At 39.6% G+C, this 22,149-nt stretch overlaps 2 protein-coding genes across 2 annotated transcripts in view; both read right to left on the bottom strand.

The window, feature by feature from the left end:
* Positions 1-9,646, bottom strand: part of HSPA4L (heat shock protein family A (Hsp70) member 4 like) — a 29,191-nt gene extending 19,545 nt beyond the window's left edge. Inside the window, exons 1-5 of the mRNA XM_082050898.1 lie at positions 9,378-9,646; positions 5,142-5,199; positions 3,513-3,653; positions 2,281-2,403; positions 699-798 (exon numbers count right to left, since the gene is read on the bottom strand). Of these exons, the coding sequence (XP_081907024.1) occupies positions 699-798; positions 2,281-2,403; positions 3,513-3,653; positions 5,142-5,199; positions 9,378-9,484 (529 nt within the window). The 5' untranslated portion in view covers positions 9,485-9,646. The remainder of the gene's footprint in view (positions 1-698; positions 799-2,280; positions 2,404-3,512; positions 3,654-5,141; positions 5,200-9,377) is intronic.
* SLC25A31 (solute carrier family 25 member 31) lies at positions 9,569-21,904 on the bottom strand (the record flags this gene model as incomplete). The annotated part of the gene is made up of 8 exons (XM_082051206.1): positions 9,569-9,742; positions 15,713-15,790; positions 16,100-16,254; positions 17,524-17,641; positions 18,338-18,467; positions 20,203-20,315; positions 20,758-20,825; positions 21,754-21,904. The coding sequence occupies 8 exons, from the start codon at positions 21,902-21,904 to the stop codon at positions 9,569-9,571; spliced, it is 987 nt and encodes a 328-aa protein (XP_081907332.1).
* Between the last annotated feature and the right edge of the window lie 245 nt (positions 21,905-22,149).

The raw sequence follows: 22,149 nt of genomic DNA, 5'->3' as shown, positions 1-22,149 counted from the left end.
ACTAATACTTCCATGAGACTTATTTTTAGTCCAGCACACCCATCTTCCATTGAGCTGGAAAGAAAATTCAGTTACATCACTGTTTTATCAAACTGGGGAAAGAAGAGCTATATTAAGAGCTAACTGTAAATAAACTGAAAGAGATACAAATAAGGTCATTTGGAAGTGCAATGGAGAGCAGAAGTATGGGAAATATCACACTTCTAAAAGACCCCACTACACACCTATAAATAACATACTTACTGTAATCGTTCAGATAGCTGCAGGTGACGTCTGATAATGCTGTACTATACTATTTTTTAAAAACACAACTGAGAATTTAGGTCAGGTGCACATCCCAGCTGGATTATGAAGAGATTCCAAAGCTAGCTCAGGCCTTTCTGATACAGCTGCTATAGCCACACAGTACAGCAGAGACATAAGAAGCGATGCCAGCTTCACTTTGGCAGCAGGGCAGCTGTTTTCAGGTGGCACTCTATTCAAGTTAGCAAACCCAACCTCTCATCATGTCTCCTAAGTGCTGAACACCACCCTGCTGACACAGTTGTTGTGTTTCCAGTTCCCAAGCTGGATTGGGCAGTGCTAGCCTGGGTAGCTTTTTCCCAAGCTCCTCATTGTGTAACAGGAGTACATCATCACTCTCGCACGTTCAATAGCCTGAATGAATAAAAAAAAAAAAGAGCGTTGCTATCCTTTACCTGCTGTAGTTTCATTCATCAGTTTCAGACAATTTAATCCTGCGATCTGTGCAGCTGCCATTACAGACCTTCTCTCAGCATCAGTGAAGAAACTGGGTACCTGTTTAAAAAAAATTGCACAGGATATTATGAAATATAGACATTTTATTTGAAGAAACAATGCTATAGATTTCAATACCACAAGAAACTGCTATATGCTAACCTCATATTAATAAGGCAGCCTGAATCAAACAGCTAGGTAATTAATTTTAGTGCATATTTTAATTAAAACTTCAAAACATGATAAAAATGAAGTGACAGCCAAGAGCTGCATTTTAAACAAGCAACATTTTAGCATGAAACAACTGAACATGTTTTCTCAGATTCTTCTGATGAGTCTCTGATTTTAAAATCATTACCTGTTTCTGAAAATGTTTGTATAGCATAACGTCAACACAATAAATATTCATACATAGCCCTAAAAATAAGTTACTGCACTACAGCAGTACTGGAACTAAACTTAATGCTGAACTGTGTGTTACAACTGAACTTGCATCCAAATTTTAGTTACCACCTCCAGCACCGTGCCAGCTTACAGTGCGCTACAATATTCAGTTCCACCAAAAATAGCTAAAGCACAATCAGAGCCCATTTAGAAACCAGCTGCAATCAGTTGCTACATCTGCTACTTCTGTGAAGTTTCAGACATAGAACTGCATTCTAGCATCTATTTCATTAGCTACCACTGTGGTGTATTACCAAGGAACCTTGTTTGTGTGGGAGGATTCTCTGCAAGTGTCTTTGTATACCATAAGGAAGCAAGGAAAAAGATCAAAGCAGATTTCTAACAGCCAAGTATAAAGCTTTCCGGTTCCCATGTCTGTCTGACAGAGAAGGGATAACCCCAATACTTCATGCCCAGACTTCTCACCAGAAGTTAAGCAGTAAACAAAGACAATGTGAACAGCAGACATTTAGGACTCTGTATCAGGAACAAAACCTCATGTTTTCAAGCTCTCTGCTTCCACTCCCTTCCTCCCACCCATGGGTGTGAAAACTAGCTTAAAAAAAAAAAAACCAAACCATAACACAAGTAAATGAGACAAATAAAAATACCTTTTCAAACAAACACAGGTAGTTTGGGCTTCTCAAATTGCAAGTGTGACCCTCAGAGCCATAAAGTTCAGGCAACTCAACTACACTGCAACCCACTGTTCAGCTATGTAGCAATGAAGAAATTTAACATGAATTTGGGAAGGTTCTGAGGAACCAAGGAAGATAAACTTACACATGGGACAGGTCCCATTTATTACTGGAACTATAGTAACCAGGATTACTATATGTAGCACTTCGAGTTAGCCAGTTTCAATCAGTTTAAGAAGTATGTTCTCTCTGAAAGCACATTCTTAACAAAATTTCAATCTCCTCATACATGATTACAAAAGTATCCTTATTTGGAAAAACCTATAATAAAGGCCCATTCTTGGGGGGGGTGATTTCTATCCATTACTTGTATCTCTTACCATTGCACCATGGCATAAATGGTACTAGCTTACACTAAGTTATCTATAGAAAGAATTGCAATAAATACGTTACAACTTACTGAAATCACGCAGTCTGCCACTGGCTTCTTCAAAGCACTTTCTGAAGTCTCCTTAAGTTTGGCCAATAACATTCCTGTAATCTGTTCAATTGCAAACAGTCTCTCTTCATCCAGGTATCTTACCTGAAAGAGAATTACACTTCTGTAATAAATCATCTCAACTTTTCTCTAAGATGTGCGTCTTGGATATTTTTTGGGGAATTTTGAGTAATGAGACCCAAATTTAACACCAGACTCTCCATATCAATTGATGCAAGTAGCACAAATCCATAGCACCAAATCGTATCAGTTCAGTTTAGTTGAAAATTGTTTTGTGGGAAACCTCAGCATCTGAGTTATCTTGAGGGGCTACTCACAATGCTAAAATATTTCTGTTCTTTGTATTAAAAAAATTAAGTAAACCCAAACACAAAATGCATGATACATATAGAATCACATGCATCCTAACAAGAGCTAAAAAGAAAAAGTTTTGGAGCAAACCCAAGGAACATTTGCTTCCTGCAAGGGTCACTCAAGCACATGAGGCAAGGAAGGGGCACATGAGGCAATTTTAACAGTCCTGCCCTGCTCAGGAAACACATCTGAATCTTCAGTGTTCATGCAGGGTTCTATGTTCTGAATTCCTGACGGGTTACCATCTTTCTAGCAATCCAAAACACTTCCAGGGAAACCCAGAAAGATGCGCAGCAGCTATATTTACACTGAAAATCAGCATGACACAAGCAAGTAATACAGAAGAAACTCACGTTGTGTGGTACAAAGCCCCACCACAAAGCAACCCGAAGTGCACTAAGATGACTGGGACATTTGCCTCAGAAGTGTACTCCTGATCCAAATTAAAATGCTAAAAGACAAGACACATTCAGAGATTGAAGCCAGAAGGCCTGAACTTTGAGCAGTTTCCAGCCATTTAGTTTGGAAGCAAAATAAAAATAACTTGCTCGTGTTACATCTTCAGAGTGTTACCTTGTTTTCCTGAAACTTGGTCTCTGCCATGTCTTTAAGACCTAAACTCAGATGAGACTAATACACACTATAATTATATCATCTGGAGGTACATCTAGTAAGGTAAGGTGAGAAGCTACTAATGTGACTACAGAAAGATGATACAATTGATGAGAAACCTCAACAGACATCTCAGAGAAAGTACAATATTTGAGCACACATTACTGCAAAGTTCCAAAGTGCTCATCTCTACCACTAAAGAGGTTCTGCACAAAGCTCTAACTCACCTTTACTCCTACAGAACCATTTGGCATCTTCTGAAGTTCATAGGGAAGTCTGGCCCTTTCAGCTTGTATGTAAGGATCTTCAAACGCTCTTCCATGCAATTTTTTGAAGCCATGCAATGTATTTTTTACATTTGTGACAATCTGTGGAAAAGATATTTTATTTTTAATTATCCACGACGTGCAGACAATAGACGACCATCCAGAAAGGAACTATGGTTATGCTGTGCTTAATGCACATATTGGCACATACTGTGTCAAGCCCCACAAATTTACTGGAAAACAAATGGTGGGGAGAGATAAAAAAGCATCAGATTTTTAATCTGTGGTCTCCATTAAAAAACTACAGTCATGTTTACTTCACTCTTTAACATCCACTAGCTTGCTCCCATCAGTTTTCACTTTACCTTTTATTTTAGAGGAGCTGTCGACACAGTGTGCCATATTTTAGATTATACTATATATTGTTTCAATGGCTGTCAATAGGAATGAGTGAAGTTATTAACTACATCAACCTTAAACGAAGCTTCAACAAATTAATGCATTTCACTTCAAAATTCCCCTGTAATTCAGATGCCATCTGGACATAAACCTTCCCACACCTACTCTCTCACCAGTGTTTCAACCTAATTGCTTTAAGGACAGACTTCAAGCAAAGTTAAGGACCAGAACAAACACATCATAGCTTAAATATTGTGTTTGTTATCAAAAGAAATTACTTTAGGGCAATTTCTCCAAAATAAACTAGTCTACTTTGCTAGTCTAAATAGGAAACTTTGTAGCTGGTAAAAATACTGACAGGACATCTCTTTGCCAGCAAAGTTTGGGTGCTGAGCTCAGATAAATAGTGTAAAGTTTCTCAGAATGAAAGTGATCCAGCCTCTGCATACAGTTGCTGCTCACGGCATTACCAGTGAGCTCTATTAGCTTTATACCCGCCAAGCAAAGCAGCTTTACATTTCCAGTCACCTACACTCCACACTAAGGGGAAGGAAGTCCTCTTCTTGGCATGCTAACACGATACATGAATGCAAAGAAGGAAATACCCAACCTATTCTGAATTTGTAAATTCATACTGGCTATTATGAATTTTTACATATTTTCCTTCCAAATGAAGGTTTTCCTAGGTTGCAAGTGAATTTACAGAGAATTAGAGAAATATTACTTCTGTTCAGAGTTCCAAATTAAGACAGTGAACTTATAATGTAAAATCAATGCATCTTAGTAACAACCAATATCTATACCAAACTTTTATTGTTCAACTTCAGTTTCAACATTTCTAAAACATAAGCACAGTATTCCTCCTCACTCTCAATGGAGATTTAATTATGAACTCTATTCTTGCTGTCATAAGTAAGCAAGTAAAAAAAATATCTTTTACTGAGAAAGAAACAAGGTGTTCTGTTTCTTCCTATTTCTCTACTCTGAATGTCAAAACAAAGCAGAAATACTGTTGCCATTTTAATACAAGGAATGTACTGCTGAAGCAGGACATGTTACTGTGAAATGTATACGTATAGTAGAAAACTTACTCTAAGACAGCAAAATATCAAGTTTATTCATTACTTTTCTTTCCCCAATTCAATAGGAGACAAGTCAGGTAAGTAACATAGTGGATTCTGATCTGTTTACCTGGCTTTTTGCTGCATTCCCAATTGCCCGGGTCTTGGATCCTAAAGATATACATGCTCTAAATAAAAACAGAAAAAAAAAAACAGCTTTAAAAGAAAATATTATCAAGTATCTGCGTGGAACTCTAAAACAGTCACAAAAACTAAAGTAGCAGAACATAGATGTGGTATTTAACAGCATTCCTGTGTGATACACCAGAACTTGCAGGGGAATTCTAGTTATTTTGTGCTTTGCAGATTAGTTTAGAAACTGCAAGCAACCACAATTGTTTTCATTATAATTGTATTTAAGGAATTCTTTAAAAGCTAATGTGTTCTACAGATCTTATCGTGAAGGTAAGGAATTAATGGTTATTTTTGGGTCACAGCCTGTAACCAAAGAACCCTGTGACATTTGATTCAAAAACCTGAACTTTACCAGTCAGGTTTCCTTAACTGAAAGCCCTGAAGTCTGTTAGTACTGCACAAGCCATTAGCAACAATAATCATCAGACAACAATTAGAAAAACCATCTAAGCCCAGGGTAGCTAACAGCCCAGTTCTACAAACTGTTAAGCACTCCTGTGACGGAGAACTACCAGGTATGCACTGCAAACAGGCACCAAGGGAGATGTCTGGAAACAGCTTCCAAGGGATTGGGAACTTCTCCAGTCCCCGGTCCCTTCCAGCACGCTGCTTGTCAGGTTATCACTGAACACCCCTTCAGACCTCCCCTCCAGCTCCAGGGAAGGCTGCCCCAGGTCCCCAGCCACCAGCCAGCCACTTCACTATTGCTTTCGGACACTTTTCTAAGTTACTATGGTCACACCTCTGCTTTACAGATTTGAAACAGAACTTTTTCTGCAAAAAGTAACTGATCTGGCTAAAACCATTCAGTAGTAAATAACAGCTACAACCCAGATTTCATAAGGTTCAAATTTAATGGTTTAATGAATGCATAAAGGTAGATTGCTTCCTGCTTCTCGCCATCTACACTACCATGAGGGCACTGTATGTCATCTTCTGCTATACCACCATACTAAACACACAAAACCTTCTCTATATTTAACTGCTGCAAAAAGACAACGCAGTGGCCTAAATTTGCAAAAGCTGAGCTACATACTTGAAAACGGCTTTTACAATTTTTAAGTCTGCTTAACACTACAGTTCTCCATTACACTTTCTAATAATGAAGAAAAGTCAGATAAAAGAGTGATTTCGAAAGCGTGCAAATGGTTTACAATACATTTACTTTGTGGATAACAATTATAACATGTTAATGCTATTATAACACACCTTTTCAGTGTAGGAATTTGACTATTCATAGTGTTGCTTGCAAATACCCCTTTGCAAAGCATGAAGCATCAAGCCAGAAGCTACTTAGCCCACTAAAGTTCTTGCCATGGTTTACTTCAATTGCTCAGTTCCTTCCAGCATAAGGGGATGGACTGTTTCTCCCTCCCTTGGCTGGGAAGCTGAGATGTCAAAAAATAAAACATGCTCCTTGGCTCCAAACACTTCAGTCCTACCCAATAGAGCCCTTTAGGAAGCACATCCACCACAAGGATCCAAGTGTGACAACTCAACTGTCTCCCTCACCACTGCCCTCAGCCTGCTTTGAAAAGGAATTTTGAACAGCACACAGACTTTTCCAAAGGTAGTAACTCCCTTCACCAGGACATTTCAATCCTCTCCATGCATTGTTTTAAAGAAGATGCTACTTGTGATAACATTAATTACGCATGGTCTGGAAAAAGCTACTAAAAAATTAAGAGCTGTCAACAATCAACTGTTCTTGCACAAAACCACAGTGGTGAGGCACAGCAGTTGAAAGGACCACTTGCCATGAGTTTAGCGCTCCAGGCTCACTAGAAACGCATCCAAGACTTGCTGGAGTTCCCAGTTCAGAAAAAAATGAGTGTCAATTAATATCCAAAGAGATACTAATAAGAGATACTAATGCCAAAAGCCTCAATAAGTACAAGTTCTACCGAAATTGATGGCTTAATGGCAGAATCTTTTTCCTTTCTTTCTAAAATACTTGCGCTAAAGCATACGATAAGACACATTACAAATGCTAACAGTTCCATGCCTTAGATTATAGCATAACACAAACAAGAAAGGATCACCTGAATATTTTAACAACCCAGACACTGGATTTATGACTTAAGAGCATTGTATTAAATTCAGATAGCATATATATTCTGCAAGTCTACACCACTGTTGTCTGAAGCACAGACACTTTCACCAACATTGTACTGTTCACAGCTGTATTGCACAGATATCTGAACCAGCTCTAAAACTAGAAGCTGGCTGCACTAATTAGCCTTGCCCAGAAAGAGCAATTAGCCCTGTAGAGCACCGCCAGGACTGTCCTATCTTTAGGACCTAACCCAGTATCTTTACATGGCTTAATAACAGCACATGAAAAGTGTACTAGCTTGTCCAGAGCTAGTTCAGATATTTTTATACCACACTACACAGACACAACAAACATTAACACACTAATTCTGGGAGTAAGTCCCAAGTATTTGGGACATACCCAATCAATGTTAACTATTAGATAACTTCAAGTATCTAAATGACGTAAGCATCTCCATAGGAACATATAAATAGTTAATTCACTGTGTTGCTATGTGTAATAAGCAGCACAGCAGCAAAGTTTTGATTAATCATTAGATCTGCTTAAATCACTCAAATCTTGTTTCAAGTAAGGTTTAGTTACTACGATAAGCTTCCAGTAATAAGCCCATTATATTTCTATTTACTTTTTTTGTTTGCCTCAAGACAACAGCATTAGAAATGATGTTCCTAGTGTTCTGTATTACATTATAGAGAAAGAAAAAAAAACCCAGGGAAAATGTCACTTTACATAACTACTGCCTGTGCTTTTAAACCCCTCTCATAATTGCTTTGCCAATGTCTTGAAAGTACACTTACTCAGACATTATTGTGAAAAATTATTAAAACCAGGGAAACCTCCATGAAGTCTACCTGGAAAGAAGGCACTTGGAGAATAGCTAAGAATTAGAAGCACTCTTCTTCATAAGGAGGAAGGAGACTGTGGCTGCCTGAGGATTTGGGCAACAATTTCAGGGGGTTCCTTCCACAGAATCTGAAAGGTCCCAGAACTTCTGTTCTCATAAAATGTGCACAAGGATAATGCCTTCTGGAAAGTTAATGTGAAAAGTATGTTTCTTTAAATAGTTAAAAGAATTTTGAACAGTATTCTGGTTAATGCAGACAGCATGCATTTTAGCACCCAAACTTCTTTGTACTTCCAAAACAACTTTCTAGAAAGTAGAACAAAACCTACATTTGTCTGACATCAAAAAGACAGCAATGGTAAAGTTACTATGGCCTCAGATCGTAGAAACAGCTTTCTGCCGTTGGCTACAAATTCCTTATATAAAAGAAAGCACCATCCAAGACTCGATTTTTATGAGTATTTACACGAATTCCTGATTCCTCCTTGAAAATCACACACAGATGGAGCTCTAAAAATCCCAGACGTATCCCATAGAAACAGAAGAGAAAAATCTCCACCTCCTCCTGCGTATCCCATCATCACGGCCGCTGCCCGCTGCCCCCCCACCTCCGCGCCAGACCCGGGTACGGCAGGGCCGGCAGCCGCAGGTTCAGCACAGGGAACTCATCGCGCCGCTTCTGCTCCGCCGGTGACCCAACATCCTCCTCTCCAGCCTCCCCACCGCTCCATCGTTAAATTGTTAATGAAAACGATTCAAGCCCTAGCAACCGCTCTAGAGTTGGGAAACACATGCACTTCACCGAGATCTTTGCTACACGAAACTAAAGTGTTACCAAAAAAGAAATAATTAGATGCATTGTGCTTCAGGAGCCGTGTGGCACATCCAGCACCGCGCGGTATTTCAAGGACACGGAAGAGTCAAAAGCTGGGGGGTGGGGGTGTTTCTCGGATAACCTCCTGCACCAAGTTCAGCATTTCTGCGCCTACTTGTAACACCTCCGGCGTTACCGGGAAAGTGGCGCTCGCCCGGCAGGCGCGGCGGCGCACGGCGCCGGAACGCTCGCGAGGCTTCGGCGCCGGCCGGCAGAGCCCCGCTCCGCTCCCGCGGCGCTGGGGCGGGAGCGCCGTGCGGGGAGCGCCCGTGGGCCGCGGAGAGGACAAGGCCCCGCAGGGACACGCGCGACTCCACCCGCCCCACGGCGCCGGAGCCCGCGCCCGGCCGCCCCGGGGAGCGCCGCACACCGCGGGGCCGGGAAGGCCGGTACTCACGGGGTGCAGCGGTCGCTGTACTCGTTGGCGATAGTCTCGATGCCGCCGCTCCGCGCCACAGCGATGTAGCAGTTGAGGAAGCCGAGGTCAATGCCAACCACGGACATGGCTGCGCCTGGTGCTTCCCGCGCCCCACCGGCCTGTGAGTACAGCGGCAGCAGAGACCGTGTGCGCGCCCGGGACCCGGCTCCTCACCCGGCTCTCCCCCACTGCGGAGCACCGGCCACCAACCGGCAGTTACTCTCCTGTGCGCAGGCGCGCTGTGCCGGCCGGCGGGGAATCCGCCAGGCGCCGGCTGCGGCTTCGGCACTTTCCGGAAGGGCTCGGGCCGCGCCGGCTGCGGGCGGTGCGCGTTCGAGAAAGATCTGGAAAGGGAGGGAGCAGACGTTATCTAGAGCGACACCCCGCGCCACACGTCAGAACTGCGGCGGGACACGCCCCCGCGCCCCTTAAAGGAGCCGCCCGGCCCAAGAGGCGCCCTTCACCCGGCGGGCTGGGCCGGTGGTGGGTGCTGCTGTGGAGTGCCGTGCAAAACGCTGCTACCCGCCCTCGCCTATCATTTTAATTAATGTCGGTTGCAAAACAATATAATTTAATGTGATTATAACAATCCAGTGCAATTACTGCCAGTGATGATGAGGCTGATTGACAATCATGGTGGGTAATCCTGAGTCACCCACAGGAGCACCCGAGGGTGCCTGGCCTGTAGGCCCAGGGCGCTGTCCCTCTACTGGGGCAGGAGAGCCGAGCCACGCTGCGGGGGGCCAGGGGAGAAGGACAGCCAGGGGAGCCTGGAAAACCCCGCAAATCCCAAGGTGTGGGGTTAGCCTGGTGTCAGGAAACCAAGTCAGGCATCAAAATGACACCCAAGCGTTTGCGTCCAAAGCAGAGGTGGGAAATGCTTCAGTGCTTCCAGCACCAGTGACAGGCAGAGACTTGGCACCTTAAGGCCCTTCTCCCTCCATTCTCCTGCCAAAGCATACAGAAAAACTCTTCCTAATTTTTGCCTACATATTCCCAGAAGTGCCCTCATCTTCATTATTTTTATTTCCAAGAAAAAACATGTCTGGAAATCTAGGTGTCTCTTCTGCAGTTACCCCATTTTTTATGGGTGTCATTTTAACTACGGAGGACTGAAACTCTACAAAACATACCTACAGGATGGAAAAGCTCTGTAAGTATTTGCTTGCTTCTAAAATGACATCTCAATTTCACATAGCAATGACAGCTTTCTGACACAGCATATGATGTGATGCTGCACAATTAGTCCTAAAACTAAGTGCTAAACCGCTAAAATAGATTTGCATCCCTGTCAATAGGTGTGATTATCTCTCCATTTGTTACTGTTTCAATGGTCTACTTCACAGCTAGAATTTTCCTAGCAAAAATGACAGATTCCATTTCCCTCTAAAACTTCCAGAGGGAAGAGAAGCCACTGTTAAACAGGGTTATTTGTAAAACTACTACTGTTTGTTAGTACAAGCCATTAACCACCTAATTTTCTTTGCTAGTATTAGGATCAGAAAGGCAAACCAGGTCCAGACCCATCTGCAGCAGACAGGGAGACAAATCCCAGCTCGGGTTTCTGCTGTGCTGTTTCAATCCCTGTTACAAAACCAGTTCTCGGTGATTCAAGGTATTGCAGCACTTCTGCGGTAGCACCTGAGGCTAACTCCTAACTGAGAGGAAACCTTGGGCCAAGAGATTACATGCAAATGCTCTTGTGTAGCTATGCAGTAGTACTAAGCCAGGCCCAGAAGAAATTGTGCAACCTTTCAGCAGGGGGACTAGCCACAGCTGGAGAAGTGCTGGCAGGATAAATCAGCCTGTAGGCAGCTGGTTTCAACCTGGCTCAGGTATCCGTATACTGCAGTCAGGAACACAGACGTGTAGATATTCATGATAGCAACAGGAAAGTGCCAGTGGACTTTTTATGTGCTTTGTCAAGACTGTTACCAGTTGGAGCTGAGATCATAAGCAGGATAAGCCAAACTCTTGAAGTATTTCATGAAAGACTTGTTTGCATGCTTCAGCGTCATACTGATTGCCCAGTCTGTGAGTATAAACAAAATTCATTCAAATCAGATTAGCCACAAACTTGCCTGAGCATATCTCCCCCCAACCATCTACTGTCACTGTAGCAGTCTTGGAATTGGTGATGTCCGAGTCCTTCCAATCCTTGGCCTGTGGACCACATCTGATTTTTCGGCAGCTACAACCATATTTGTACTAACTCAAGCACCTGAGGGCTTTGTGTGAAACTTAATGGTTGTGAAGAAATGTTAGGAAGCTTGCTAGACTTAATTCCTTTGAAACCAAACATTTAAATATAGGCCTTCTAAATGCTTTCTTGAGTCCCTCAATTACCAATATTCCACAAGAAGTCTGGTTTCTTTCTCCTTGCTCTGTTGAAAATTATTAACTCAGAAATAAAAAGTCTCTCCTCATTTATGTACAATGTAAGATTAATCCTCATTACTGAGAAGAATCCTCAACCATTTTAAATTTCATTGAGAAATCATGTATCAAGTGTTCTAAGTCTCTGAGCGTTTGGGTGTCCACATTTTTGCATTATGTTTTGACTTAAAATGCTTCCAGCCAGACTATAGTCTTCTCAATGTTGTTTCAGGGACGGGACAGAGAGAAAAGTGAGTTGTTGTATTTTTTTAATGCCAACTAAAAAAAAAACCCAAACAACTCCTTTGCTGTCTGGACTTGTGCTTTAAAATACCATGAACACACATGAACAGGCTAGAAACAGATTTTCCTTTTACTGTGGTTATTGTAGAAGCTGTAGCAGGCTGGTATGTACAAACATTTACAATGGCCTCTGCTGACAGGCTATGGAAACTGCTGTTAACAAAATGTATGGAAGCACATGCCAGAATTTAAAATTCAAGATGTGTAACATTTAGTATCAATAAAATGTAAACACTGAGAATTTAAGGAAGAGGTGTTTTCTTGGATTAATTTCTTGAATGAAATGGGAACAGTGCTCTTTAGTTCTCTGAAAACAAATTATTTCATTTAGTACCTAGTCACAAAAACATCAAAATAATTTCTTAAAAGTATTATTTGTGTAACATTTAAACTAAAAATATGCAAACAACGAGAATTCTATCATGAACACTGTACAAACAAAATAGATGTTCACTCCTTATTTTAATCAGATCCTAAACCTCCGAAACATCAAGATTTAAAATTTCCTTAATTTTGTCATAAAGAACTAGCAGTAAGACTCCTCCTGTTCCATGAAGGATGGTGGAGAATGCTCTGTGAAAGAAAGGATTGAGACCCTCTTGCTTGTGTATTTTCATAAAGCAGTCCACAGTTCCTTTAAACTGACGTTCAGTTCAGTTATTGCACTGCACCAAGTAAGTTAGATGCCTAGCAAACTTTGCCTGTCTTTAGTAAAGAACGCTAAAGCACATTTTCCTCATGTTTCCCTTACTGCAAAGGAGAGATCTTTTAACTAATAAATATTTATCTGATGTAATGCTCTGTTAGCTGGTTCCAATAGCTAAATTTAGAAAGGCTGTGATCCTTCTTCTGATGCTTCTTTTAAGCTTTACTGGGCAAGTAGAAGGCTTAGGAATTAAATGAGGTCACTGTAGTCCTGAGGGTGCTCTGAATTGTTTCAAGACTGTTAAAACTTCCACAGTTCATTTTTTTCCTTCTTTAGTACCACTGAAATATTTTTATACCAAGTAGATTTCAGTTCATTAGTGATCAACAGAGTCCATCCAGAAGCTGTTTTCCAAAAAGCGTGTAAAAATGTTAAGGTCTTGACTAGCATGATAATGTAAAAACATGGGAAGGCTAAGAAGCAGCACAGTCCAGTTTTCATCTAGCCCACCCTGTATTTGCTTGACAAATGGAAAAAAAAAGCAAAAGGGAGGATGTGTGTGTGTGTGTGTGTGTGTGTGTGTGTGTGTGTGTGTGTGTGTGTGTGTGTGTGTGTGTGTGTTAGAGACCTCAGCACCATGTTCACTAAAACTTGCTTCAAGTGCTTGCAGGTGAAGGAAATGAAGGATGACAAGCAGTGAATGTTCACATACGTGTGTCTGACTGTTTCTGTACAAGTCAGTGCCAAAGCACTGAACTCTCCCTTCAGCTTTCTCAAGTGCAGTATGACTGAAAATCATGTCAGCTCTTCTAGGTTGTAAAAACTGCAACGGCAGAGTAAAGACAGCCCAGAGGAACAATTGTGTAGCCACTCTCTGTACAGCGCAGCACTTGGGAAACACGCTTGCCCACTGTGGAACTTGTTATAATGATGACAGCAGATGTCTCAGATACTCTGAGTAACAACACAGCTCTGACAAAGGTTTTTTTTTTGTAGATGTCCTTGGTGAACTGTCAAACTATTCCTGTTCTGGAACTGCAGTCTCCTCAGGATTTGAGGACTGTATTAGGAACTGACTCTAGTTTTTGTCTTCACTAACAAAAAAACAAGTGCACCTTTCTGGAGAAACTAATCTAAAATCCTTACATTTATGTGAAATTCTACTGGAAAAGCACTAGTTTTTATACTTGATGTTGAAGATATGACCTAAATTAGCTAATTCTTAAGTCAAATCTACCTGCAATATCAAGGTAAAGTTCTAGGCTTTCTGTCATGGCAGAAAGATAATCTTGCCTTTTTTAATGTCTTTGTGATATAATTACTCTGCAGCTAATAAAGTGAAGTTTGAATTTTCTGATGAAGATAATGTTACGTGTTGTTACATCTTCTGTTAAGAATCAAAGCACGAGATCACGATAGATTTCCTGAACATACTAAATGCAGGAAATACATCAATGATAAACATTCACATTAATCAATATAAATAAGCATAGTAATATAGCTAAAAAACATTTAAAATATTTTGGTTTTAATCTACATGAATATATGCAAATTAAAGGATATTTTGTAATGGTTATTACTGCTTAGCTGACAGAAATGAACTTTACTGAAAGCAGTAACTGTACTGTGCTTATTATTTCCAAAAATTATCCCATCTGGCAAATATACTTTTAACTAAAGACATAAAAAGGGGCTGTATTTAATTCAGACCTTCCTCTTGGACCAGAATGGCATGATAAGAAATTGATAGAAATCATACCAGTAAGCTGTATTTGTACCTGAAGTTTTGTAAGTACATGAATGAAACAAGGACACCACCTGAAATATATTTCTACATCCACAACATATATAAATCCTCTCATTCTTATCCTCTTTTGTGGTAGCAAACCCATTATCTCATTTTGTATTATTAAAATTTATGTTTTTAATCATCTCGATACTATTCTTTCTCCTAGTGCTAAGTTCATTACCAGAAATAGAGGCAACTCTCTAGTAAGGCTTCAAGCAGCAGAGTACTTCTGAACACAGACAGCATTAACTGTAGGCCTCCTGCTGATAAAGCAGTATCTGAAGACGGTGAAATCATATTTAGTCTGAAAGGAAGAAGTCGGTAGTGCTAATGGTGTTTGCCCACTGTAAGCTTCAAGGATTTCTGTTATTTAGGACAGATTACCAAAGGTATGCAGGCATTACGTAAGAACCTAGGTACCTCCTGGGATTTTTTGAAAGCACCCAAGCAACTTCTATGCCAACATTTATTCTGTTTTTCTTTTGACTTTCTGGAATACTGAGAGAAAAGAAGATACTCCTGAAACAAAACATGGAGACAATTCTTTGGAACTAACAACTCCTATTATAAGATGGCAAAACTTCCTTAGGGATGAAGTAAACAGTGTCCTGATTTTTCAAGAGCATTTTTGTGTTTTTAATTTCATGTTTGAGGATAATTTTCATAGCAAGAATTTATATGACTTCATGTACTTGAAATGCTACTGAGGTACCTAGTAAAATTACCTAAATAGCTAGCAACACGATCCAACATTAATTGCCAATAATACACTACCATTTTCAACAAATGCTGAAAAATAATTCTCAGCTTCTACTGAGCTTTGAAGATGGCTGATTCTGCTTCACACCTGAAGCACAGCGGTGTGCCACAAAGACCATTTTTCCAACTACATTAACTGGGATAATAAAGGATATTATTCTACCCAGAAACCTGTCTTTAAATACTTGGCTTCTGAGTAGGAAAAAGAAAATAGATCGTTTTTCTACTAAAAGCTCCCACCAAGCCGTGAACTGAACATACTTTTACCAGCCTCCCACAAGACTATTATTTATTTTTTCTTCTTGTCTTTCTGTAGATGTTTTCACTTTTTTTCTGAATAGAGTCTTGCCTGCTGTAAGGCTACACAGCACTTCAATTAGCATATCGAACTTCAATAATCTAGTATGTTATTTTCAGAAAAGATTGCAACCTAGACTCTACCTGCATCATCATTCGTCTCCTGACAGTGTCAAAAGGAGAAGACAGCATTCCTGGGCAAGTAGTCACAACCTGAGCAATAAAAATAAAATAAAAAAGAATGGAGTTTGTTTTGATTTGGCAAGAATCCTTGCAAAATAAAACAAAAATTGAAGCCTGTACAAATTCTCTAAGATGTGTGTCAAATCCAGCACTTACCAAGGATAATTTCAATCATTTCTGTCGCTAATCCCTCTGTAAAATGAGTTGGCTCTTCAGTAATATACTCTGATAAGCACAGAGTACTGTAAAGACAAAAGCTGTAACTAGCACCCTCATTAGTTCATAATAAATATTTAAAATATAATTAAAAAGATGTAAAATGTCGGCATTTTTGTTTGTAAAAGCTACCTTAATGGTGGTGTAGCATCCAAAATAGGAGGCTTGGTGCACAATGATTCCCAGTACTGAAACACCAAAACCCTGGTACAGGCCAGGAAGTCCATCTGCTGTTGCAATTTTAATAATACAGTCACCAAGCCCCTGGTACTGTTGCTCAGCAGCACCTAATATAAAATAATTCTATGCCCATTTGTTAGGCTTTACAGACGCCCTTCTTTTTAGTACAAACTACTTTGCATGGCTGAAACAGTTAATGTTACCAAAATTGTATGAAAACACTTACGAACAAAGCATAGAAAAAAATCAAGAAAAAGAAATGGAGACACATGGATGGATGAAGGCAGCTTATTCAGACAGACAGTGGTAGCTGGTTGCTGAAACACTTTCAGGTTAAATAACTATCATTCCAATTTTGTCCTCATCCAGCAGAACACTGAGATGTGAATTCTCTTGCCCTCTCTCTGAAAAGAGGGTTTCTTTATGTAAAACCATGCTTTCATCTCCTCCCCACACATGCTTACTCAAATTTATTAGAAGTATTACTCATTTCAGCTTTTTCATGTAGTGGAACACTAGCCACAAGCTGTGATGAAGTTTAAAAATCCACTTTTATATCTATACATTTTTAATCTGTTTCCACATTCCATAGGTAACTACACCGAAGTTCTTAATATATTCTACAGGTGAAAACATGGCAAGCAAGAAACCAATCTTTGAAGTAAGAACTTCAAACTGGACACCTTGTTATACTGAAGGTATCATGAAAATATTAATTTGGCCCAAGTGCAGGGCACAGAAAGCAATCAGTAAAGTCAAGCAGCCAGTTCCTGGGACAACCTGGCACAGCACTGACATTAACCAGAGTTAACAGGCAAAGCAGGAAAGCCAGCAACAATAGAGAAAGCAGAGATTTTTTTCTCTCTGCTGCAAAGCCTTCTGGACACTGTTTTCAGGAAACTCATTTTATCTCTTTGAATGAATGAAACATAAATCTAGAGACACAGGCCACCCAAAATCTTGGTTGAAAGTCTTCAGTTGCTACTCTTGCTACAGAAAAAGGATGACCTTATACGTGACACCCTATAAAACCATAGATTAGCATTAATAAACTCCTCTACTTTCTGGCGTCCAAAGTTGGCAAAATTCAGTTAAACTTTTCCATACAGAATCTAAAAGTGATGCAAAAACTTTGAGAGCTATGCCACCGGTTCCAAAGAACCCTCTTTCATTCACTCCCATCTTCTCCTTTTCAGTAAGGAGCTTACATTTTTTAATATACTTTTAAAGTTTGTAATTATGCAGTGGTAATTTTTTAAGTAACAAAAAGAGTTGTCATACTGTTCAACATCGTCTGCCTCTAAAATGAAGCAAATATAAACACCCTGAGGCACACGTCAGACAAATGAGAACTGCCATTTAAGAGATTTCACTACCTTTCCCAACATCAGCAGCTAAATGAGTTTGTGCAAAGTCTAACGTGTACACTACACACAGGGATGTTGCTGCTGCTGCTCCGCTGGAAGCTGGGTTTGCCAAAAACCATTTCCAGAACTGTAACACACAAATTGCTGTATACAGTTATGAAAATACAGGATTACAGTACTATAAGACTGACATTTGCTGTAGATACTAAATGAAACTTTAAAGCATGAAGAGTAATACCTGAAACATTATATTATTTACAAAACAACAAAGAAATGTGCCAGTCCCTGAGTAAGACCTATACTAGGGTATTTCAAAATTTCCACTTGTAAAGATTCCCTGTCTATTCTTACATTCATTAAAAAAATATTTACAAGCTATTTTCTTTTTCAACTTCTGAATTATCTGGTCCTCTTGTGACCCAGATAGCAGATAACATCTTTGTCATCCATAATCATCCAGTCCTCCATAACATTCGACCTGTGGATCTCCCTGATAACAAAAATTGTGCATCGACAGTACATGATGAACAGGGAAACAGAAAAATCAATGTACTTGCTCTCACTGTGGCTCACACTGTTTACCAAACAAGAAAAAGCTAATCGCAGTAGAAAAAATATTTTGCATAACATTTTTCGGTGGTGATATTCAGCGTAGTTCTGTTGACTTAAATGGCATCACAGGTACATCTTGTGTAGTAAATGCAGACCACATAGATGTACCCCAAATCACTTTTTATTTGCTGGTTTAGTAACAGCAACACTGTAGCTGTAATAGCATGGAGTCCGGCATACCTTAACTGCCCTAATATTTTATTAGTTTTACAGAAGGCTCTGCTACCTGCCCCAGCTCCTGCTGCTGCATAAACTCGCTAGTTGTAGTCACAGGCAGGAGAGGGGGCAGCTGCCATCTGAAGACACTTGACTGTGCCAGTGTTACCTTCAGTACCAAGCATCTGGCACACAGATCCAGCCCATCTTCTTTAACAGAAGTTCCTTTGCACTTTACTTCACACAGCCTCATCTGGGTGTTCCTGCTCCAGCAGGGGGATTGGACTAGATGATCTTTCGAGGTCCCTTCCAATCCCTAGCATTCTATGATTCTATTCTATAATCTGTCTAAGCAAAAACTAATGCATGTAACCATATTGTCTTCCCCTTTTCCTATACCGCACATAACATGTAAGAAAGCTTCCAAAGACCCTGAGCTTCAACAACAGATATGCTACTTCGTTAAATACTACCAAGAAATTAACCTTGAGTGCTGTCCATGGAATGTTTCTGAAATTTGAATCACAAGCTCATACGCATGTAAGCCATCTGGAAACACTTCCAGGAGAAGGAGATTTGATGAACTATAAACACTGTGTTATTTACATCATGCATGTTTTACTTTCTTCCACTGTAACAGAAGAAAGGAAACAGCATCCTTAAATTCTTTATGTACAAAGTGACTGTAATTGAATAAGGACAGCTTAAGAATTTGTATGCAATACAAGGAGATTAATCAAACTTTAATGACTGACAGCATTCTTCCTGGTCAGCAACACCAGAAAAGCCTGTGGCAAGAAAAGTTTCTGGCACTGCAGTAAAAAACTGTCTACAAGAGAAAGCACAGAACATTGGATTTTTGTTTAAATTATCAAAATCTAACCAAAGAAATCCTAAAACAGATAACCTAGGACAAACACAAATAAAGCAGATTTTCCAGCTATTTGCATATGAAACAAATTAGATATAAAAAAAACTTATTTTTCATTCTGCTCATATGAATGAACTGTATGTAATTTGTCAAATGCCAATATCAACATTTCACATTCCAAGACCAAGATTTTTTCTAATTAATTCCATGGGTATAGAACTCTGTGTCTTTCAAGAAGCCATCCAAGTTAAGGGACTTTACCCAAGTACACAGAATTGCAAAGTAAGGCAGCAGAGCCCAAAAGTTTCATTGCCTTTTTGAGCTACAACCTAAAACTCTTCCTTTTCTGATGCACTGTACTAAACAAAGTTCTTAAAATGCTTTAACTATTCATAGATATGTTTCTAGCTTTATAGGTAGGAATAAATCAGCTTTCAGTGTGAAGCATTACTTATCTACAGCAGTAATATGCACTTCAATACCTGTAAGTTTTTTCTGACACATACTAATGATTATCAAGAAAGGAATATGAAAAAAAAATGTAAAATGAAAGACAGACTCCTGCTTCAGGGACACAACCCAAAACCTCCCACATTAGAATAAAAGCAGCTGTAATTTCATGTGAGTTAAATTATGAACAGGAAGACTAGTCTTAAAAGTTAATGCAAACATAACTGGGGTTTTTGACAAAGCCCATGTACACAGGAGCCCCAGTCTAAGATTTTTAGTATCCAGCTTAAAACGTGCATCAGGTAACTCCAAAATAATTATGTCCTGAACAAAACTTTGAAAATCGACTGCAATTGTCAGCAGTTACTTATATTTACCTCACAAAGTTATCCATCATTAAAGATTAAAATAAAACAGATTGAATTACCCTCAGCAATAAGCCATACTCACTGTTCCTCTTATTATAAAATATGCTCATTGCAAAATCTTAACAATACACCACCACTAATTACCAACCATGTTTAGAGAAAGAATTGCACAGCTCTTGGCCAGATGTAGTTTGTTTATTACACAGAACTATTATACATGAGATTATTTACCTGTTTATCCAGACATGATAATGTTTATATTTATATTTATCCTTAAAAGCAAAGTTTAGAGCCTGTGTTGGGAAATACCAAATTCCATTTGCCATGCCAAAAGCTGGAAAATCCTACAGAAAAAAAAAGGATCTTTAAAATACCATTTTTGAAGTTTATACTACCCCAAGTGTATTATACAATATTCTTTCTGTTGTTTCTACTTCAATATGAGCTGTAAAAAAAGGCCAAAAAAATGCTTATTTTTGGGTCCTTTTTTTTTTCCAGGTATTTGGTATTGGATCTGGATTTATTCTGAGGCTTACCAACAGAGGTATGCATTTGGTGTTAGCACAAGAAAATCTAATGCTGCAAGTGAAACATCAATAATGCTGAGAAACGGGTAAGATTTTCAACTTGCTTACTTTATCCATTTCTAGGACTAAGGATGCCTATGTAAACTGCACTCCAGAAACAATATTTCCCAGAACTGGGTAGAAATGGTTTTCCTGAAGTAGCCTGCCTATGCGGTTTTGCTTCCATAGGGGGTGCTCAGACTCCACATTAATGACAAACCGTTTCTACAGATATCATAAACTTGATAGGGCTTTTGTAATTGTATTCTTCTAAATTAAAAAAGATCCCTAAGATAAATGCATAAGAAGCCAAATGGAGCTGAGGAGGTAATGCAGGAGCAAATCTTATGTGGATTATGAGAAAAAAATGTACGTGAAGGTATTCACAGACATTGGTCTGGCTGACTACGTTAGGTTTTGCTAAGCAGTGACAACAAGGTGATGTCTGTTCATGTGTAACCATCCAAACATCTTAATTTTCTCGTGTTATTGTGGATGAAAGTAAAGCCTCCTTAAGGATAAAGCAAACTCAAGTCTGAGTTTTCATTTCTTATTTTGATTGTGCTTTCCTATGTATTCACATGAGATTGCCAAATAAATACTGCTTCTGTAAAGCCATCAAAAGGAAAGTGTTGGAGGTATTTTACATTGTGCACAAATGCCATGGAGTGTGAAGTACCGCCCTTCTCGCCACCTCCTCATTGAGCACCCGTACCCCTTGGAATGCCAGTGGCCTGCAATGGATGCTCCATCACTGCCACTTCCACGGCGTTTCCAAAAGCTGCTGTTTTTACAAGGTTTGGGAGGGAGAGGACAAGGTGCGGAGGATATAAGTAATAATTAAAGGCAAAATAAATAAATTTTTTTTAGCCATAATACTAGTGTTTTAACTCAGTAGCTTTTCCCTATCCACTTAAACATTAATTCCATATACTGATTCACAGCTATAATCTTCCTGAAAGTTACAAAGCTACAAGATTTGTATCAAAGATATCTGATTAAAAAATAATGTGTTCTGTAGGATATTAAATCCTGTAATCCTTTGGGACTCTTTCTAAGCATCTTCTTAAAAACCTGCAAAATACAGTCTCTGCTCATGTGAGTAACAAAGTAACCAATAAACATCTCCTGAAGTGTAGTAGCAACACAACTAATTCAAGTTTTGCAGTGTTTTGCTGCTGAGGTACACGGCTTTGAGTAAAAAATTGCACCGTACCTGGATGCCCTTTATTCAGTTTAAGGTGTGGTTTCTGCAGAAGGAGTAAGCCAATCGCTACTGAAGGAGTCCCACCTTCCTTCAGTTTCTTTTTTCCCCACACACATCTACCTATTCGCACTACTTTTTCTACGTTGACTCTGTTGTGCATTTACCCCAGCTGAATCAACTGAGTTTATAAAAAAGTAGTTGTCTATGAGTTACCAGAATTAACTAAGTCTCTGTGTCTTGTTTGCCATTTACTAGTGAGTTTTGAAGGTGTGAAGTCAACCAACAATCTGACTAAAGGCAGGAGTCTAGATACAAGTTAGCTGTCTGAACACCCTCTTTTTTGTAAACGTTCAAACCATACAGCCCAGCCTTTGAAAGACTGAAACAGGAGACAAAGAGCAGCAA

This window comes from Streptopelia decaocto, assembly GCF_964273445.1.
Source record: "Streptopelia decaocto genome assembly, chromosome: 4".
NCBI lineage: Eukaryota > Metazoa > Chordata > Aves > Columbiformes > Columbidae > Streptopelia > Streptopelia decaocto.
The sequence above is the reverse complement of the archived record's forward strand: the minus strand, read 5'-3'. Positions and strand labels throughout refer to the sequence as shown.